General features: G+C 36.2%; 2 protein-coding genes across 3 annotated transcripts; both read left to right on the top strand.

Annotated features, from left to right (window-relative positions):
* Positions 1-6,308: 6,308 nt before the first annotated feature.
* SPS1F (sucrose phosphate synthase 1F) lies at positions 6,309-14,313 on the top strand. The gene is made up of 13 exons (XM_022043466.2): positions 6,309-6,632; positions 6,768-6,857; positions 7,753-7,982; positions 8,363-8,426; positions 8,539-9,237; positions 9,941-10,057; positions 10,212-10,343; positions 10,460-10,636; positions 11,305-11,358; positions 11,440-11,502; positions 11,605-12,546; positions 12,656-12,783; positions 13,474-14,313. The coding sequence occupies exons 1-13, from the start codon at positions 6,450-6,452 to the stop codon at positions 13,751-13,753; spliced, it is 3,159 nt and encodes a 1,052-aa protein (XP_021899158.2). The 5' UTR covers positions 6,309-6,449; the 3' UTR covers positions 13,754-14,313.
* A 1,247-nt stretch (positions 14,314-15,560) lies between these two features.
* Positions 15,561-18,290, top strand: LOC110815741 (heptahelical transmembrane protein 1-like). Of its 2 annotated transcripts, none has more exons than XM_022043676.2 (4): positions 15,561-16,156; positions 16,432-16,524; positions 17,205-17,262; positions 17,477-18,290. In XM_022043676.2, exons 1-4 carry the CDS (start codon positions 15,873-15,875, stop codon positions 18,128-18,130), a joined length of 1,089 nt encoding a protein of 362 aa, XP_021899368.2. In that variant the 5' UTR covers positions 15,561-15,872; the 3' UTR covers positions 18,131-18,290. The 2 variants fall into 2 exon arrangements, with proteins under 2 accessions (XP_021899368.2, XP_088064848.1); XM_088208722.1 differs by having other exon boundaries at positions 17,205-17,266; positions 17,477-18,053.
* Positions 18,291-18,559: the final 269 nt, after the last annotated feature.

Consider the following 18,559-nt stretch of genomic DNA (forward strand, 5'->3'; position numbering starts at 1 on the left):
GACCTCTCTGTCCCCTGGTAGACCGGGCAGTTCATCCGGAAATACGTCTGGAAAGTCTCGGACTACTGGAATCTCTTGGATACAAACTTCCTTCTTGGGTTTACCTAGTTAGGGAAAATACAATATCAACGCACTGGGGATTAAGAAGAAAAGAATTTGTCATTAGGGAGAATCAGTATCGAATAATTTTATTAACTTGTAAATGGCTCCTCGTTGGGAGGATTAAATACAATCTTTTTATTAAAGCAGTCTATGGTGGCGTGATACGCCGCCAGCCAATCCATTCCTAGGATTACATCAAAATCCCCTGTGTCTAACCCTATCAGGTCTACCCTCAATTTCCTATCTGCTATCTCCACGGCACATGCCCTGTAGACAACCTCTCCTAGTAGTGTCTCCCCCCCAGCGGTAGATACAAACAATAATGAATCTAGTCTATCAGGTGATACACAAATTTTGGAAGCAAGAACATGTGAAATAAAAGAATGTGATGCACCAGTATCAAACAAAATATGAGCAATGTGGCCAGAGATAGTATACATACCGTGTACCACGTCCGGGTCTGCATCGGCATCCTTCTGGGTAAGGTTGTAAACTCTGCCCTGGATTGGAGGCCTCCCTTGATTCTGGTTCCTAGGGCACTCCCTCGCATAGTGCTGGGCACTGCCGCATATGCGACAGGTGTTGTTGAGGCGGTAGCAGGGTCGGTCCCCATGATCCCTACCGCAGTACTGGCAGATCTTCCCACGAGCTGCCCCCATAGCCTGAGGAGGGCCTTGAACGGCAGGCCTGGGTCTCTTACTGGGTTGGACAGGCATGGTAGGCGCTGGCCTGCGGAGCGGGGCTGAAGGTCGGGAACTTCCCGTTAGCTGAGGGCGGGTGTCGAAGCTCCTTTCTATGATCTGCGCCTTTGCCAGGACTGCCGAATATGTCTCGAGCTCCATCACCAACAAGTGCTGTCTGATCTCCGGGCGGAGACCCCACTGGAATTTCCTGGCCTTTCGGCCCTCATCCAACAATGTCTCCGGGGCATGTCGGCCCAGCTCCAGGAACTTGCGGGCATACTCCGACACTGTCATATTACCCTGGGCCAACTGAGCAAATTCCATTTCCTTTAAATGTTGGATGTGTTTAGGGAGATACTCCGCATGGAAAGCCGCTAGGAACTGCTCCCAAGTAACTGGTACAGGCAGGGTGGCCCGCTTGAGCTCCCACCAGCGTACTGCTTCCCCTACCAGCATGTAGGAGGCAATGGCAGCCCTCTGCTCAGGAATTACTCCCAAGGTCTCAAAGGCTCTCTCAGTCTCCGCCAGCCAGTATTGGGCCTCTTCAAAAGAGGATCCCCCTGAAAAAGTAGAAGGGTTCAGTCTCCTGTACCTCTCTATGAAGCCGGGGTCGATCAAGGAGGGAGCGGGGTCCCGAGGTAAAGGAACTGGGGCCGGCTGAGGGTGAACTGGGGGACCCTGTGGTGGCGCCTGCTGATGGGGTGGGGGCACTGGAATATGCTGTGGCGGTACCTGTTGGTACTGTGGCTGTGGTACCGGGTCGTACCGCGGCTGTGGTGCCGGGTGGTACTGTGGAGGAACAGGCTCCTGCCGGGGTGGCTCGGGATCAGCCTGCTGTAACGGGGGCTCAACCTGCGCTAGCGGAGGAGGTCTGGGTAACTCCCTTCTCTCCTCTTGCCTTCGCTGGGCAGCTACGAGAGCTTCCACCATCTCATATAATCTGTCCAAATCCTCCCGAAGTGAATTATCTTGTGCCGCTCGGTTTAGTGGGGGCCTTCCTCTCCTCATTTCTGTGTACCTGCATTTACAAGGAATGGTTGAGTAACGACCCATCGGTGAGTATTTTTTTTTGAAGGACTATAGTGTAAGGGATGGGTCCGAGGAAACGCGGCTCTGATACCAACTGTAACGACCCCTCACCCTATTTCCTATCACGGTATTAAAGTTCAAAATGATAAAACGGTATTTCTTGAATTAACGCATGTGTGAAATTGCTTAAGGTTGCTAATGGAGCCCGAGTCTAGTGTGATTGATGATTTACTGTTATTTGGCCTGTTTTACACTGTTTTACAGCTTTAAATGCATTATGGGGTTTGATGTGTTCATTTTACAGATTTGTGTGCATATACTACGTTTTTATTAATTATGGGTTGAATGACTGAAAAAACTGATATTGTATGTTGTCTGTTGGTATGAATTACGATTTGCTTGTTTAAATGTGAATTGATGATGTTGATTGAGGAAAAGGAAAATGAAAGATTGTTTAGACTGATAATTGTATTATGGGGGGTCAGCCTGACTAGATATCCTGGGAGATGGTGGACGGACCGGGTCCGTAGGGAACCCTACCGGGATTGTGGTCTCACATGCCGGACGGGGTATGGAGATCTTATGGTTTTGGCGCCCATACCGGACGGGGTATGGGGACGGCCCGTTTCACCCTCATACCGGACGGGGTATTGAGGTTTATGGTTTTGGCGCCCATACCGGACGGGGTATGGGGACGGCCCGTTTCACCCTCATACCGGACGGGGTATTGAGGTTCATGGTTTTGGCGCCCATACCGGACGGGGTATGGGGACGGCCCTGGAAACTGATTATGAATGTTAAAGGTTAACGGGTAGCGGAACCCCTATGGACCCCCACGGATACTAGTAGGCTGGTAAATGAGAAAAAGGGATATGTTGTACAATGATTGAATTACAAGAGGCGTGATAAGTGTTATGTTTTACAGCTTAGATTATTCAATGATTATGATGATGTTATTGTTTTTCTCATATTGTTTTCATACATTCCACCAAGGTAAGTGGATGGTAAAGGTTTTCATGTTAATAAACGAGTTTATTGTAAATTGTGCTCCATTGGTCTTTTTGTGTTTTTCTACCCACCTTTACCTCCGTGACGGTGAGATATCGTGATGTTCTTACTGGGCTAGTGTAGCTCACTCCTTATTTAACCATTTCAGATCAGGAAGACATGGTTCCCGAGCCCGTTCCGCAGGAGGACGACGAAGGGGATACCTAGAGACTCTGTAGTCATACTCATAGTTTTATTTTCGAGTTTCTCTCTTAGTTAGTTTAATCTTTTATATTTTAAGTACGTTTTTGGTTTTTCGTGTAAGGGATGTTAACTGAAATTTTGATCTCGCTTCCGCATTTGATATACTTAAATACTCATTTCATTTTAATATTTACGGGGTCGTTACACGAGTAATGTATGTTTTTATCTATTTTAATTGATTAAGGATTTAAGTGACTTCGTGAGGAAGTTACTGAGTGAATGACAGTAAGTTAAGGATGTCCGCAGCCGAGTGACAGTGTAAAAAAGGACGACTACTGCAGAATTGCATGAATGGTAAGCTCTTGAAGAGGGTGTCTATAAATGTAAGTTGATGGCAGTCTCCCAAGGGCGGGATTAGAGGCCGTATACGGTGGAATTATACACAATTATGTGAGAAAGGTAATGGTAACATTCTATAAACGGTTGAATGGATGTTGGTCTACGTATGATGTAGAATTATTGGGATGCCAAAGTGCATCAGAATACACACACACACACACATATCCAAGGGCCAGACGTTGTATAAAAATATGCTCAGAAGACATACAATAATCTGACAGCCTCGAGAGGAGGATGACGTAGAATACGACTTCATTGTTGCGGATTGCAGAGTCTTGCTGACGACGAAATTGGAGGTAATAATAAGGTGGACATATAGAGAATGTAACAAAGTAGCTCATGACATTGATAGTAAAACTGATTTGTACTCATAAATTCATGTTTAAAAACATTTTTTTTCAAACATAACTGTATTATTATTCTGGTTAATGTAATATTTTTCGTTAAAGGAAATGATTTAAGTGCCTTCTAATATATTTTTGATATAACGGGTAAATTTAACATTATTTTTAATATTTCACAAAAATTAAATACGTTAAATTTTTATTACTATATTCTAATATCATCTATTAAAGAATAAATTGATTGAAATTTAGAGGTATAAAAAAAAGTGCTTATGATACGTACTCATCTAAAAGAATCCTTCCTTTTAGCAAAAATAAGCAATAAATCAAAAGTGATTATTCTTTAAAGATTTTCAAAAAGATTGAATTGCTTTTTCTTTTTCATCGGATCCAAATTTTTTATATTAATATTTATCAGTTCAGAACTCGATTAAATTACGATCAATTAAAGATAAATATTTAAAATTGAAGATCGAATTATTCTTATTTTCGTTAGAATAGATAGAAATAGATTGAATATTTTCAATTTACTAATTAAACATTAATAAATAAATAAATAAAGATATTTGTAAGTTTATTGTAAATATAGTCTTTTAACTCAAAAAAAAAAATACCATATAAGAGAATATATTTATATACACACACACATATACTAAACCATTTTGCAGAACACAATAATTGAAATTAGATTTCAGAAGCAGCCATGATTACATGCCACATGCATGCTTGCTTGCCATAGGCTATGTACATATATGTGTGTATAATATATACATATATGTATATATACATATTATATGTGCAGTACCTAGTTTATTACAGGTATATATTACTTTTATAAACTAATTACTAAATTGTAAGAACAAAGGCTACCATTCCTTGCATTTCTCTTGTGCTAGCTGCTATAATTTTAGCATATACATATATATATATATTGCTTACCATATAGTTTCTTTTTTCCTTATTTCACTACAACATTATATTTATATTTCCCCACCTTTTATTCCAATTTTATATGTACCCTACCCTACCTAATCCCTTCTATCTTACACATCACATATATATATATATTAGATTTGTTCAATTAGTTACAGTCTACAAATTCATAAGCAAATTACTACTCAAAATAACCCTATATAAGTTACACCGAAAATAATTCGAACTCAAATTCTCAACAACTTTTGTCTTTATCTTAATCTATATCATTACGATACTGAGTAAGTTTATCTTATCATATAATAATTAAATTTTTTAAATAATATTTTTTTATAAAAATTTATTTATGAAAGTATTTTAAAAAAAAAGTACACATAAAATTTTAATTATAATTATAATTTATGAATTTCTCTAATAAAAAATACTATAGTAGAGAATCATCAATCAACATCACCATAATTATAAAATGTTAATTTCCTACATGGGTGCTTATATATACACACACATACATATATAATAATTGAAAATGGGTGCTTATATATATATATATATACACACATATGTATAATAATTGAAAGTTGGTGCTTATATATTCACTTTTTTTTTTTCTGGCTTGCCACCCTGTAGACCTTCAAATATGGTGCCACCTTATCCAATTAATAAATCTCAAAGTTAAATACACTTTATTCAGATCAAAATTCTAAATCATATATATATATATACATATATACATATATACGTACACACAGAGGGTATTTATATAGTATTTTTAAGTGCTCTACGTGCTCCAATAGACAGCTGCCATGCAACATTCTGGTTGACGGTACCAGCTTAAACTATAATCATTTGAAAAACCAATACGTATACAGTTTCTAGAGATTTCATATACTTATTAATAAATCATTAATTAATAAACATTACCGGTTTATATTATTATAAAAATGTTAGATTTTTACTATTATATTATTTTCAAGTATATATATATGAATATATGAATATCAATCTTCATCACAACATAAATATAATTACGAGGGTGTTTAATTCTAATATTAACATAACCTTCGAATTTATAAATAAAAAATTATCGATAATTATTACGAACACACTCTATCATTTAAAATTACTAATAAAATTTCATTACGTTAAATTAATATATTATTTAGTACGATTACGTTAAGATAATATAAAATTTATTATTATTTTTTTAATATTATAAATTTATAATGATCGATTTATAATATTTAATATTATAAATTAAATTTTTTTAATTAGCAAACGGACGAGAGCATATTACGAGAATAATTCTGATACGTAATCGGTCCAAATTATAAGAAACTCACGTAATCATGTGCACTTGTCTTTTATTTAATTATTATTTTTTATAATTATAAGTAAAATTTTTATTTATAGAAATTAATTAAAGATATTTTTAAAATAAATTAAAATTTTAAATGAAATTGATTTATAATCCATATTTAATATAAATAAAAATATATATATTTTTTTTTTTCAGAAATTTATAAAGAATTTCAATATATACTTTAAATTCCTAATTAATTGTTTATAAAAAAAAATTAAAAAGAAAATAGAAATAGTTTTAACACTATTCACACAGGAGTCCTCATTATTTCTGACTGTCTCTCTCCTTCTACGCTTCTCGTGCGGCTCTAATTACACAACACTCCATTTATCGTCTAAGTAACCAGATTAATCAGCCATTGACGTTCCCTCTTTTACTTCCTCTATCTAAGGAGGAGGAGGAGGAGGAATGGCAGGCAACGATTGGATAAATAGCTACTTGGAGGCCATACTGGACGTGGGTCCGGGACTGGATGATGCGAGATCGTCGCTGTTGCTCCGGGAGAGAGGGAGGTTCACTCCCAGTCGCTATTTTGTTGAAGAGGTCATCACTGGCTTCGATGAGACGGATCTTCATCGATCATGGGTTCGGGTACTATCTGTTTCCTTTGCCTGCACTCTCTGTAATTTTCTGTCTCTAGCATGTGTGTCAGTGTACATCTCTATTTCTGTGTGTATGCGGTGTTTTCTTTCTCTGGGTATCGATGTGTGTTTCTGGTGAGTCCAGGCTGTGGCGACGAGGAGTCCTCAGGAGAGGAATACGAGATTGGAGAACATGTGTTGGAGGATTTGGAATTTGGCTCGTCAGAAGAAGCAGGTATGTTGTCTTCTCTCTCTCTTCAAGGTTTGGGCTTTTGGTATTTTTCTTTTTCAGTTTTAATTGAATTTTCTTTTTTGTAGCTTCTGCTGTAATTTCGAATTTTGAACTTTGAAGTAGGCTTTGAGACTAGAGGAAGGATCAGGAGTTTTATGACAGTGATGTGGATGTGGGGGGGGGGGGGGGGGGTAGTCCTTATTTAATTTGGTTGATCTGTTGGAATTTGTTTTTCTTGTAAATGGATTTTAATTTTTGCTGCAATTTTTTTCTTAATGGGGTCTTCTCCATTCTGTGGACCTTTTCAAAATGAGTCTTATTTTATTCTAATTGAATGTTGAATAGGTTTCCGTTGTATTTGTTCAGAAGCGTTTGGAAGTTCCTTCACCAGGCCTTTTTTTTTTACCTTCTTTTTTTAAAGTGGGTGTTCAAAAGAATTCTATTTTGACCTATCTCACTCTGGGTATCAGAGTTAGTGATCAGATATGCTGTCTTACCTCTAAGGAGTGTTCAAAAGGATTCGAGTTTTTTCTATCTCACTCGGGTACCAGTGGTTGTCCATTATCATGGCCAGGTTGCCCTTTGCTTGAAGATTAAAACCTCTCTAATTTTTATGAGTTTGAACAAACAGTCGTAAGCGGTACTATTGGACTATATTTCATCGATCCAGATGCTGCCAACAGGATTTTAAAACTATTTTCGGTGAATATTACTTTGTTAGAAACTAAAAGGCATAAAATATCAATTCGGTGTTTCGTTCCCTGGCCAATATTTTATGGAGAAAATTCTCATAGTCTTTATATAGCAAAGAACACTCTTCGCGCAGTCTTTGATTGTCAAATTTGGACTCGTTCTATTGAACACTCACAAGTTGTTTTCTACTTCCTCTTTTGTGAAGCTTGAGGGAGAGGAAGCCCAGAGGAATGCTAAGCGTCGGATTGAACGTGAAAGAGGCCGCCGGGAAGCAACTGCTGATATGTCCGAAGACTTATCAGAGGGAGAGAAAGGAGATGCAGTCACTGACATGTCAGCTCATGGTGAGAGCACCAGAGCAAGACTGCCCAGAATACATTCTGTTGATGTGATGGAGACATTGAAGGGAAAAAAGCTCTACATAGTATTAGTAAGGCATGAACTCAACTTTGTTGCTTTAGTCTTCAAATATAACTGTAGAAAGGACTATACGGTGATCTGTTGTAACTACTACCTACTATGTTTGATGAGTGGCATTGTCTATCAATTGAGCTTCCAGATATTTATAAGCATTGTAGCTATCGTGTAAATATCAAATAAGTAATTTCTAAGAGATTTATTCTTTTTAGGAACTGAAACATTCATCAAACATAGTAATCGAGCTTCCAGATCTTTATAAGCATTGTAGCTATCGTGTAAATATTAAATAATTAATTTCTAAGAGATTTATTCTTTTAGGAACTGAAACATTCATGATGATGATTTTCGCATTTGTGATGGTGTATAATTAATTTTGACAACTAGTCTTCATGCAGCCTTCATGGTCTGATACGTAGTGAAAATATGGAGCTTGGTCGTGATTCTGATACTGGCGGTCAGGTTATTTTTTTGGTTTAGAAGCTTGTTCAACTTTGCTTTTTTCTGTTTTACTCTAAGTTGGCATTATGAAAATTTTTATTGTCACAGATAGTAACAGAATTTTATTTTCTAGGTTAAGTATGTCGTGGAACTTGCCAGGGCTTTGGGCTCGATGCCAGGCGTTTATCGAGTTGATTTGCTGACTAGACAGGTGTCATCACCAGATGTGGACTGGAGTTATGGGGAACCTACAGAGATGCTGACACCAAGAAACTCGGATGATTTTATGGATGAGATAGGTGAAAGCAGTGGTGCTTATATTGTCCGGATACCGTTTGGTCCAAGAGATAAGTATATCCCAAAAGAGCTCCTGTGGCCTCACATTCCTGAATTTGTTGATGGTGCTCTCAATCACATTATACAGATGTCCAATGTTCTTGGCGAGCAAATTGGTGGTGGAAAACCTGTTTGGCCTGCTGCAATTCATGGCCACTATGCTGATGCAGGTGACGCTGTCGCTCTCTTATCTGGTGCATTAAATGTACCGATGCTTTTCACTGGGCATTCACTTGGAAGGGATAAGTTGGAACAACTTTTGAAACAAGGCCGGCTATCAAGGGATGAAATAAACACAACATACAAGATTATGCGCAGGATCGAGGCTGAGGAATTATCTCTTGATTCCTCTGAAATTGTCATAACTAGCACTAGACAGGAGATAGATGAGCAGTGGCGTCTGTATGATGGTTTTGATCCAATTTTGGAGCGTAAATTACGGGCAAGGATCAAGCGTAATGTTAGCTGTTATGGCAGGTTTATGCCTCGTATGGCGGTAAGTAGTCTTCCAATTTTCATTACCTTATAGACCTTATATTTGCATTTGTTGTGCCTTCTATTGGAGCTTGACTTATAGATCCTCTATCTGCATAAGACAATATTGTTTTCGTACAATAACTTGGTTGAGCAAGAGTTGGTTAGGGTTGATGCTTGATTCTTATTTGAAGATGGGCATGTTAACTTTATTATTAAAAAAATTTAATGTATATACTCTTCTCAGAAAGATTTAAAGGTACCGAGTGGCTAGGTGTCTGATGATCTAAATTGAAGATGATGAAACACAATCTTCTATGCAGGTTTATGATGCACGTGCTTTGCACTATATTTAAGAAAATTTATTGTGCTTCAAATGGATGGAGTAAAATTCTGTTAATTGATCATTTTGGTCTAAAATCATGGTTATATTGTATATTCAGTAGATACAATGTACAGCTTGGCAGGAACCTTGTCTTAAAATAAATAGATTTTTCTATAAGTGGCTGTTGATATATAAGTTAATCTTCTGAAAGATCCACAGAGAGGAATGTTCCTTTAGTTGGGTCTATTTTTGTGCATCATGTCTCAACCAAGTTCAGACTTGAGAAGACTGTTATCAACCTGAATTCACTGTATATAGAGCTTGGTTGATAACCTTCTAATAATTTCAGATGCATGGATGTCTTTTCTTGAGGTAGCTAAAGATTTTTAGGACTTTGCAGATAATTCCTCCTGGAATGGAGTTCCATCATATTGTTCCACAAGAGGGTGACATGGATGGTGAACTAGAAGGAAATGAAGACCATCCTGCTTCCCCAGATCCACCTATATGGTCCGAGGTTCTAATCTTTCCCTATCCAGATGGTTAGACTTCCTAGCTAGCTATGTAGTTGGAAAACCTCCCGTTTTGCTGGTGAAGTGAAGGCATTAATGATGTAACTGCATTTTATTTGACCATCATATTGATGACATTTCTAACATTGGATTTTGCAGATAATGCGTTTCTTTACCAATCCTCGTAAACCTATGATACTTGCCCTTGCAAGGCCAGATCCAAAAAAGAACATCACAACTTTGGTCAAAGCATTTGGAGAATGCCGTCCACTAAGAGAGCTTGCTAACCTTGTGCGTTTGGATCTCTAAAGTTAATTAGTTGATAACGGCATTTCATCAATTATGTTTGTAAGCTGAATTAGTTCACATCATTTTATCTATTACATTTCCGATTTGATCTTCTGCAGACACTAATTATGGGTAATCGAGATGGAATTGATGAAATGTCAAGCACCAGTGCCTCTGTTCTTCTCTCAGCACTGAAGCTTATTGACAAATATGATCTGTACGGGCAAGTGGCATATCCTAAACACCATAAACAGGCTGATGTTCCTGACATTTATCGTCTAGCAGCAAAAACAAAGGTATCCTTTGTTTGTTTCATATTATGTTTTGATGCTTTGAGATGCAACTGGGAAAGATGAATGGTTTTTCTTCAATAACCATTTCCCTCACTTTGCATACTGTCTTTTGTCTGTGCACTTGTCTTTTGTACAGCTTGCATAAGATGTTCAAATTGTTCATGTATCTGCTTATATTCCTTTGATATTTAAAACAAATTACAAACGAAATTTCACACCACTATTGCTAGTTTTCCATTATAAATGGTACCCCTTGTTAGCATAAGGTGAAGTAGTTCATTGGAACATCCAGTCCTCTCATTTTTCTAAAGCGATACATTTCTCTCTGAAGTAGAAAAATATTTTATTTTGTGTGTTATATTGAGGAGATCTGTTGACTCAACTTAATAATCGTGCTGTTATTTTGATAATTTCGTTCTGGTTTCATGTATGCCCTTGTATGATCCATGGTCAAATTCCGTCTACTGTTTCTAACTATTGGTTTTGCATACACTTATAATGACTTGTACACATTTGCATAGCCTTAATCTGTGCTGTGGGTGTTTTATTTACATGCAATTCAATTGGTCCATTTATTCTTTAATTAGATTTCTGATTTCAAATTATACAACAGAAGCAAAAGATGAAATTTTGCTATGAACTGAGATTAATATTACTTAACTTTCTTGCAGGGTGTGTTCATTAATCCAGCTTTCATTGAACCCTTTGGGCTTACGTTAATTGAGGTGCTCTTTTTACTACCTATAAATAATTCTCTCATATATTGACAGCGTTGAACCCATATGATTACTCTGTCTGTTGAACAGGCAGCGGCACATGGGTTGCCAATTGTTGCTACAAAAAATGGAGGTCCAGTTGATATACATCGAGTATGCTTACTTATTGCTCTCAGTCTTTGTCAGATAACTATTTAAATCCGTACTTGGAAATTCCACCACGGGTTCTGAAAATTGATTAGAGATATTTCGCAGGTCCTTGACAACGGTGTTCTTGTTGATCCTCATGATCAGCAGTCCATTGCTGATGCTCTTCTAAAACTTGTTGCTGATAAGCAGCTTTGGGCAAGATGTCGGCAAAATGGATTGAAGAACATTCACCTGTTTTCTTGGCCAGAGCATTGCAAAACATACCTATCTCGAATAGCAGGCTGTAAGCCAAGGCATCCACAGTGGCAAAGAAGTGATGATGGAAATGAAAGTTCAGAATCTGAGTCGCCTAGTGATTCCTTGAGGGACATACAGGATATATCTTTGAATTTGAAGTTTTCACTAGATGGAGAGAAGAGCGGGGCTAGTGGAAATGAGTACCCTATAGAAATTGAAGGAAACTCTGCTGATAGAAAGAGCAAAATTGAGAATGCTGTTTTATCATGGTCAAGAGGCATCAAGGATACAAAAAAAACAGGGTCCACAGAGAAGGCAGATTCGAATACCAGCTCAGGAAAATTTCCTGCATTGAGGAGGAGGAAACATGTTTTTGTTCTTGCTATTGATTGTGTTATGGATTCGGGTCTTCTTGAATCCACTAGAAAGATTTTTGAGGCAGTGGGAAAGGAAAAGACTGATGGTTCTATAGGATTTGTTTTGTCGACATCCCTAACGATATCAGAGATACACTCTTTTCTGCGCCTAGGAGGCTTGAGCCCTAATGACTTTGATGCTTTCATCTGCAATAGTGGTAGTGATCTGTATTATCCAAATCTGAATTCTGAGGATGGTCCTTTTGTTGTTGACTTCTATTACCATTCACACATTGAATATCGATGGGGTGGAGAAGGATTGAGAAAGACTTTGGTTCGTTGGGCTGCTAATGTCACTGGTAAAAAGTCAGAGAGCAAGGAGCAGATTGTGACTGCAGCCGAACAACTTTCAACTGATTATTGTTACACTTTTAGAGCACAAAAGCCCACAATTGTAAGTCTTCTCCTCTTGAACCACATTCTCAGGAAACAACTGATATCTTCTTATTCAATCAGGAAGTGTTCTTGATATATTTTCATCCAATTTTTATTTTTCTTTTCAGGTCCCCCCTGTTAAGGAGCTCCGGAAGTTGCTGAGAATTCAGGCTCTTCGTTGTCATGCTATCTATTGTCAGAATGGTACCAGGATAAACATAATTCCTGTACTAGCATCTCGTGCCCAAGCTCTAAGGTAAGAGGTTTTATGCTAATTGTCATTAATGGCTTGATGATGCTTTTCCAATTTTCTTTATCTTATAAAATCTCTCACACACAACATTCAATGCTGAAGAACTCCCCTTCCCCGTTCTCCCCCCACCCCTTCGGTGGAAGTAACAGATCTATGACAATTAAGCCTTTACAAATGGTAATCTGCAATATTGATTTTCTTCATATAAGCAAGAAAAGGTGGTTAGGTGGTGGGTTAAATTGACCTATTGGACTTTTAACCTTCATTTCTCATGTGTGATCAGTAACTATGTGTCTTGGAGGTCTTGGTTCTGGTATATTAAGTGTGGGTGACTAAAAATTCTGTGCTTGCAAGTGGGAACAGCAACAATGACTGGAGATCCAGAGTCAAGCAGAGTGGGTCACTTCCTAAATCTCTTTTTTGCTGGTGCCTTCCCAGTTATGTTGCTGACTAATTTGAATCATATCACATGGTGTTACAGACAACAATGTGGTATTCAACAAAATTAAATAGTTTGTTGTAAAAAAAAATTAATTAAATGAGTTGTTGTCTTTTGCTATTCAAATTTCTCTTCGTCTGTTTGATGAATCTTCCAATGTTTTCTATTTCCCTGCATGATTAAACATTCAACGTGTTCAACTTTATACTTCATTGTTATCTACAGAAATCTAAAAGCGTCAAACAAAATTTCAGGTACCTCTATGTTAGGTGGGGTGTGGACTTGTCGAAGATGGTGGTTTTTGTTGGAGAATGTGGTGACACAGATTATGAAGGATTGCTTGGAGGGCTGCATAAAGGTGTTGTACTGAAGGGAGTTTGTACCAGCGCGAGCAGTCTATTACATTCTAACCGGAACTACCCTCTCTCGGATGTTATCCCAGTCGACAGCCCCAACGTTGTTCATGCACCCGAGGACTGCACGAGTTCTGACATCCGTAGTTCTTTGGAAAAACTGGGGATTTTGAGGGTGTAGGAAATCAAAATCCTATTCTATTATAACACTCGGGTTTGATGAATCTCATTCGCTCATCTCAATATTTTCCATTGCTCATCCCTTTTCCCTGCCACAAACATGCAAGCATTCTCCTCATTTCTCCGAGGATCCTTTTTTCGGTTTTCCTCGAAACCCTAATGGCACCTTTTGCCTAAACTTGTGTTTCTCCATTTTATTTACGTTCCTTGGTTATTTTCTGTCAATAGGATGCTGGTGGTCCTTTTGGCATAGTAGAAGACTGGCAGCCATTGGAAGCTCTTGTACAAAACTTCTCTTTTGGGTTTGTTGAATATGATGATGCCAATTTTATCTCTCTCTCTCTCTCTCTCTGATGGAGAAAAAGCATAGGGTAACAGCAATCAGCTTCTGAAGAACACTACTGCAAAAGCTCTTTTAGAAGCTTCATTACCTTTCAAGGCTTCTGGTGCAGCCTACTTCAGTTGTTGCAATTTGGACTCAAGTTAAATATGCATATGTATACATCTAATATATATATATATATATATCTCCAATAATAAATTGCCTGTTATTTTTTAACATTTCTGGTGGGATATTGTGCTAATGTTTATATAGCCATCCCATATCTGCTTACTCCTCCCCCCCCCATTGTGGACGTTGAAAAGAGACTCTGAGCCATAAATAAACATATAATCAGAAATTATTATTATAAACATGCACTAATACGCATTTAAGCTTGATTAAGGCAAGAAATTATGGTTGTTTGTTAGCTGTTAAGAGGTTTATAAGTATAATTAGGAAGGAAATTTAGGGAGCAAGTAATTTCCTAATTAATGCAAATTATCAAACACACGTTTCTAATATAATATTACTTTTTTCTTCCCCAAGAAATCAAACTCAGAGACCTACCCACAAGTCAGGAAAGTTTTCAACTAATATACATATACATATACATATACATATACAAGTTTTTAACGTATTTTCGCCTTTTTGAAAGCTTGCCCATTTTTCAACTCTCAAGAAACGTGCTATATACATGTATATATGTATATATAATTTTGATTATATTTAATTACGATGCTTATTGAAAACTTTCATAATTTTATCCGTAAAACTTAATTTATTTTTTTTAATTATATCAATAATTATGCTAATTAATTACTGTGTATTAAAATTAATATGAAAAAAAAAAATTTAATTATCATAAAAGCACGAAATCATGCGTCACAATGAACCTAAACATTTGGCTTTCCTCTCGTAATTATTACTACTATTATTATTATTATTATAATAATGATATATTATATAAGTTCTTAAAGTGATTATACACAATTCATTATTTTTATACACATTGCATATACAATTAAAATACAATCATCTCTAAAAACATATCATGTATTACATATTTTAATTTAAAAATAAATAAAATACGTGCATGCTATTTTATTTTTGTATTTTTAATTCCGTAAAGTGTAGGATTTAATCATTATTTGGTGCGTAATTATTTTATAATCGAACAAATTTTAAAACATACCCTTATACGAGACGTTGAAATAGAATTCGAACCTAAAAAACGAGACTAAAAATAGTTCGATTTAATGATGTTACGTGTCGGAATTATCAATATTATGTGTTACGTGTATATAATAAATTATGTGAATTTAACCTAATTGATTTTGAGGAAAAAAATAAAATAAAATAATTTTGACAGTAATTTTAATTTTATTAGTAATAATATTACACTTATTAATAATAAATAAAATTGGAAAAATATTTATATGTATATATATATATATATATATTAAATTGGATCGGTTTTCCAGTGCCGTGCAATGAATACAGAGAATTGATTGATAACCTACCATCTAATCTTACACTTGTCTCTCTCCCCCTCCAAATAATCAAAAACCTAGAAATAAAAACCCTCTTTAAATGTTGCAGTTGGTGCAGTTAGCTCGCTGGCTTTCCCAAGCTTTCCCATCTCCATTTCTCTCCTCCCATATTTGACCCATATATATATTATATACATATATAATTCTGATCAGCTTTTTGTGCTTGTGATATAGATATATATAGGTAGACCTAGATATATGTATTTGTGCATTTGCGTCTTGTGGGCAGGATCAAAGACCTGCAGATCATGAGTTTGAAGGGAGAAGCTGTTTGTTTGAAGAGAAAAGAGAAGAAGAAGAAGAAGATGGAAGAATACCAGGCAGTTCTACCACTTGAGCTGGTCGATCATGACGGTGCTAACCAGGATGGTAAGAAGAAGGTGAAACGGTGCGTGTTGGTGTCGTTTCGGGAGGTGCCGGAGTATATGAGAGACAACGAGTTCATTGTTGGTTACTACAGAGTCAACTGGCCTCTCAAAGAAGCTCTCTTTAGCCTCTTCCGTTGGCACAACGAGACCCTTAACGTTTGGACGTAAGTACATACACACACACATATATTTATATATAAACAAACACACACATATACATATGTGTGTGTGTCTTTAGTGTTCTTGAATTAGTTTTAGCTTGGAAGAAATGATGGAATTGAGTAATACTGTACATGGGTTTTGATGAAACTATACTCGAGTGAATTTCTTTACATATATGGGTTTGTATACATGTCTGTGTGCGTATGTATATATATATATATATGTATATATAGTGGTTTAGTTTTAAAAGGTTGTGTGTATTGAATTGAAATTGCAGGCACTTAATTGGGTTTATTCTGTTTTTGGGTTTAACAATGGCGAATTTTATACAAGTACCAGACGTAGCTGATCTTCTCAGCTTCATTACCAGGTTTAATTTCCTCAACTTTCTTCTCTTTTTTACTTTTGTAAAATTATATTTTCTTCTCTAAATATATACAAAAATCATGTATTTTTTTTTAAAAAAAAAAATTAAACAAAAACAAATATAATTAATGGTAAATTACAAAATTATTTCCCAAAATTTAGAATTTCTTACATTTTAATCCTTAAATATCTTTTTTTTTTTACAACAATTTAGTTTTTAATATTTTGTTATTTATTTTAAATACTCGTTTTCTTCAATTTTCAAAGGAAAAACTAAAATAATAATAATAATATTATTAATTTATTAATCTATTGATTTAATTAATTAATTAAATTTTTTTTATTATTTGAAATTCAATTGTAACACACAAAAAAAAAAGAATATTTGAAAAACAAATTATTCTTAATTTTCCCAAATGGGACCTAGAAAATGAGAATAAGACCAGGAAAGTGGGCCCATCAATTGAGGCCCATTAATTGGGGCCCATTAATTGAGGCCCATTAAAGCCGTCTATAACTGGATCGGGACAGCCATTCATTATTAATTTTAAAATATTTTTACAATGATTGAAAATTTATTTTCTTCGAATTAATATTAGTAAATTTTAATATTTAAAATTAGTTAATTGATATTTTTCTTTTTTCAAAAATAAATAATTTAATTATTATAACGTGACGTGGCAGATCTTTCCCTATGAGTGGAGACGTAAACGTTTCTCATGATTCCAAACAATTCTTTGTGGTAAGTTCCCTTAAAAAAAATATAAAATATAAAATTATTTTCCTAGCTAATTTTATTTAAATATTTAAATAAATTTAATTTAATTTAATTACGACGTTATAAATAAATTTAAAAAAGTTTACGTAACATAAAATATATTTTAAATTTCACAAAAATTAATTTAATTTTTTACATATTTTAATTAACACTTCCATCGTCGGTAAATTACATGCAGGGAGCGGCAGATTTGAAGACGATAAAACCTGCAGAAATGAACGTGTCGTCGCCGGTAACAAGGTGGCCTTTCTTCGTCTTCCTCGGCGGGTCAATGTTCTGTCTCCTTTCAAGCAGCATCTGTCATTTATTCTCCTGCCATTCCCACCACCTAAACCTCCTCCTCCTCCGAGTCGACTACACCGGGATCACCGTCATGATCATCACCTCTTTCTTCCCCCCAATCTACTACATCTTCCAGTGTTCCCCGCACTGGACCTTTGTTTACCTCAGCGGCATAACGGCCATGGGGATTTTCACCGTCATCACATTGTTCACGCCGTCACTCTCCTCCGGGAAGCACCGGGGGTTCCGAGCCATGCTCTTCTGCTCAATGGGGCTGTTCGGCATTTTCCCAGCAGTCCACGCGGTGGTCGTCAACTGGGGTAACCCGCGTCGTGACGTGACGCTGGTTTATGAGTTGGCCATGGCTCTGTTTTACTTGACGGGAGCTGGGTTTTACGTTAGCCGGGTGCCGGAGAGGTTTAAGCCGGGGTGGTTCGATTTGGCCGGACACAGTCATCAGATCTTCCATGTTTTGGTGGTGATGGGCGCGTTGGCTCACTACGGCGCTACACTTTTGTTCTTGGAGTGGCGTGACCGGGTGGGATGTTGAGAAATAATTGAACTGTAAAAAGTATTTTTAAGAGAAGACACAAGTTGATTTTTTTTTAAGGAGGAGCAATCTTATGCTTCAATTGTATTATTCGAAATGGAAAAGAAATTAATTGTTAAGAGTAATTTGATATATGAACCATAATAGTATTATGTGTTTATATACGATTTGAAGTTCGAAATAAAAAGGGTAAAAATATGCCATAATCTATTTATATATATATAATTAAGTCGTTTTATACGAAAAATATTTGGTTAAGTATATTCTATTCGATATAGAGAAATGATATTTTAGAAGAAAAAAAAAATTGAAAAATTATAATAAAATTAAGATGATACGAATCAACATCTTCTTTTTGCGCCAAATATATCTTCTTGTTTTCGAAGGAATTAGAGATCAGAATAAAAAAATATTTTTCAGATCGACAGA

Source organism: Carica papaya, chromosome 7, assembly GCF_054855325.1.
Source record: "Carica papaya isolate Zhongbai chromosome 7, ASM5485532v1, whole genome shotgun sequence".
NCBI classification, from domain to species: domain Eukaryota; kingdom Viridiplantae; phylum Streptophyta; class Magnoliopsida; order Brassicales; family Caricaceae; genus Carica; species Carica papaya.

What these genes read in the sequence shown, in the direction of transcription:
- SPS1F (XM_022043466.2), top strand. Translation starts at nt 6,450, where the DNA reads ATGGCAGGCAACGATTGGATAAATAGCTACTTGGAGGCCATACTGGAC. An exon ending in TTGGGCTTACGTTAATTGAG is followed by an intron (nt 11,359 to 11,439) that starts GTGCTCTTTTTA and finishes TCTGTTGAACAG; the next exon opens with GCAGCGGCACATGGGTTGCC. An exon ending in GTCCAGTTGATATACATCGA is followed by an intron (nt 11,503 to 11,604) that starts GTATGCTTACTT and finishes GATATTTCGCAG; the next exon opens with GTCCTTGACAACGGTGTTCT.
- LOC110815741 (XM_022043676.2), top strand. Translation starts at nt 15,873, where the DNA reads ATGAGTTTGAAGGGAGAAGCTGTTTGTTTGAAGAGAAAAGAGAAGAAG. An exon ending in GAGACCCTTAACGTTTGGAC is followed by an intron (nt 16,157 to 16,431) that starts GTAAGTACATAC and finishes TTGAAATTGCAG; the next exon opens with GCACTTAATTGGGTTTATTC. An exon ending in ATTCCAAACAATTCTTTGTG is followed by an intron (nt 17,263 to 17,476) that starts GTAAGTTCCCTT and finishes AATTACATGCAG; the next exon opens with GGAGCGGCAGATTTGAAGAC.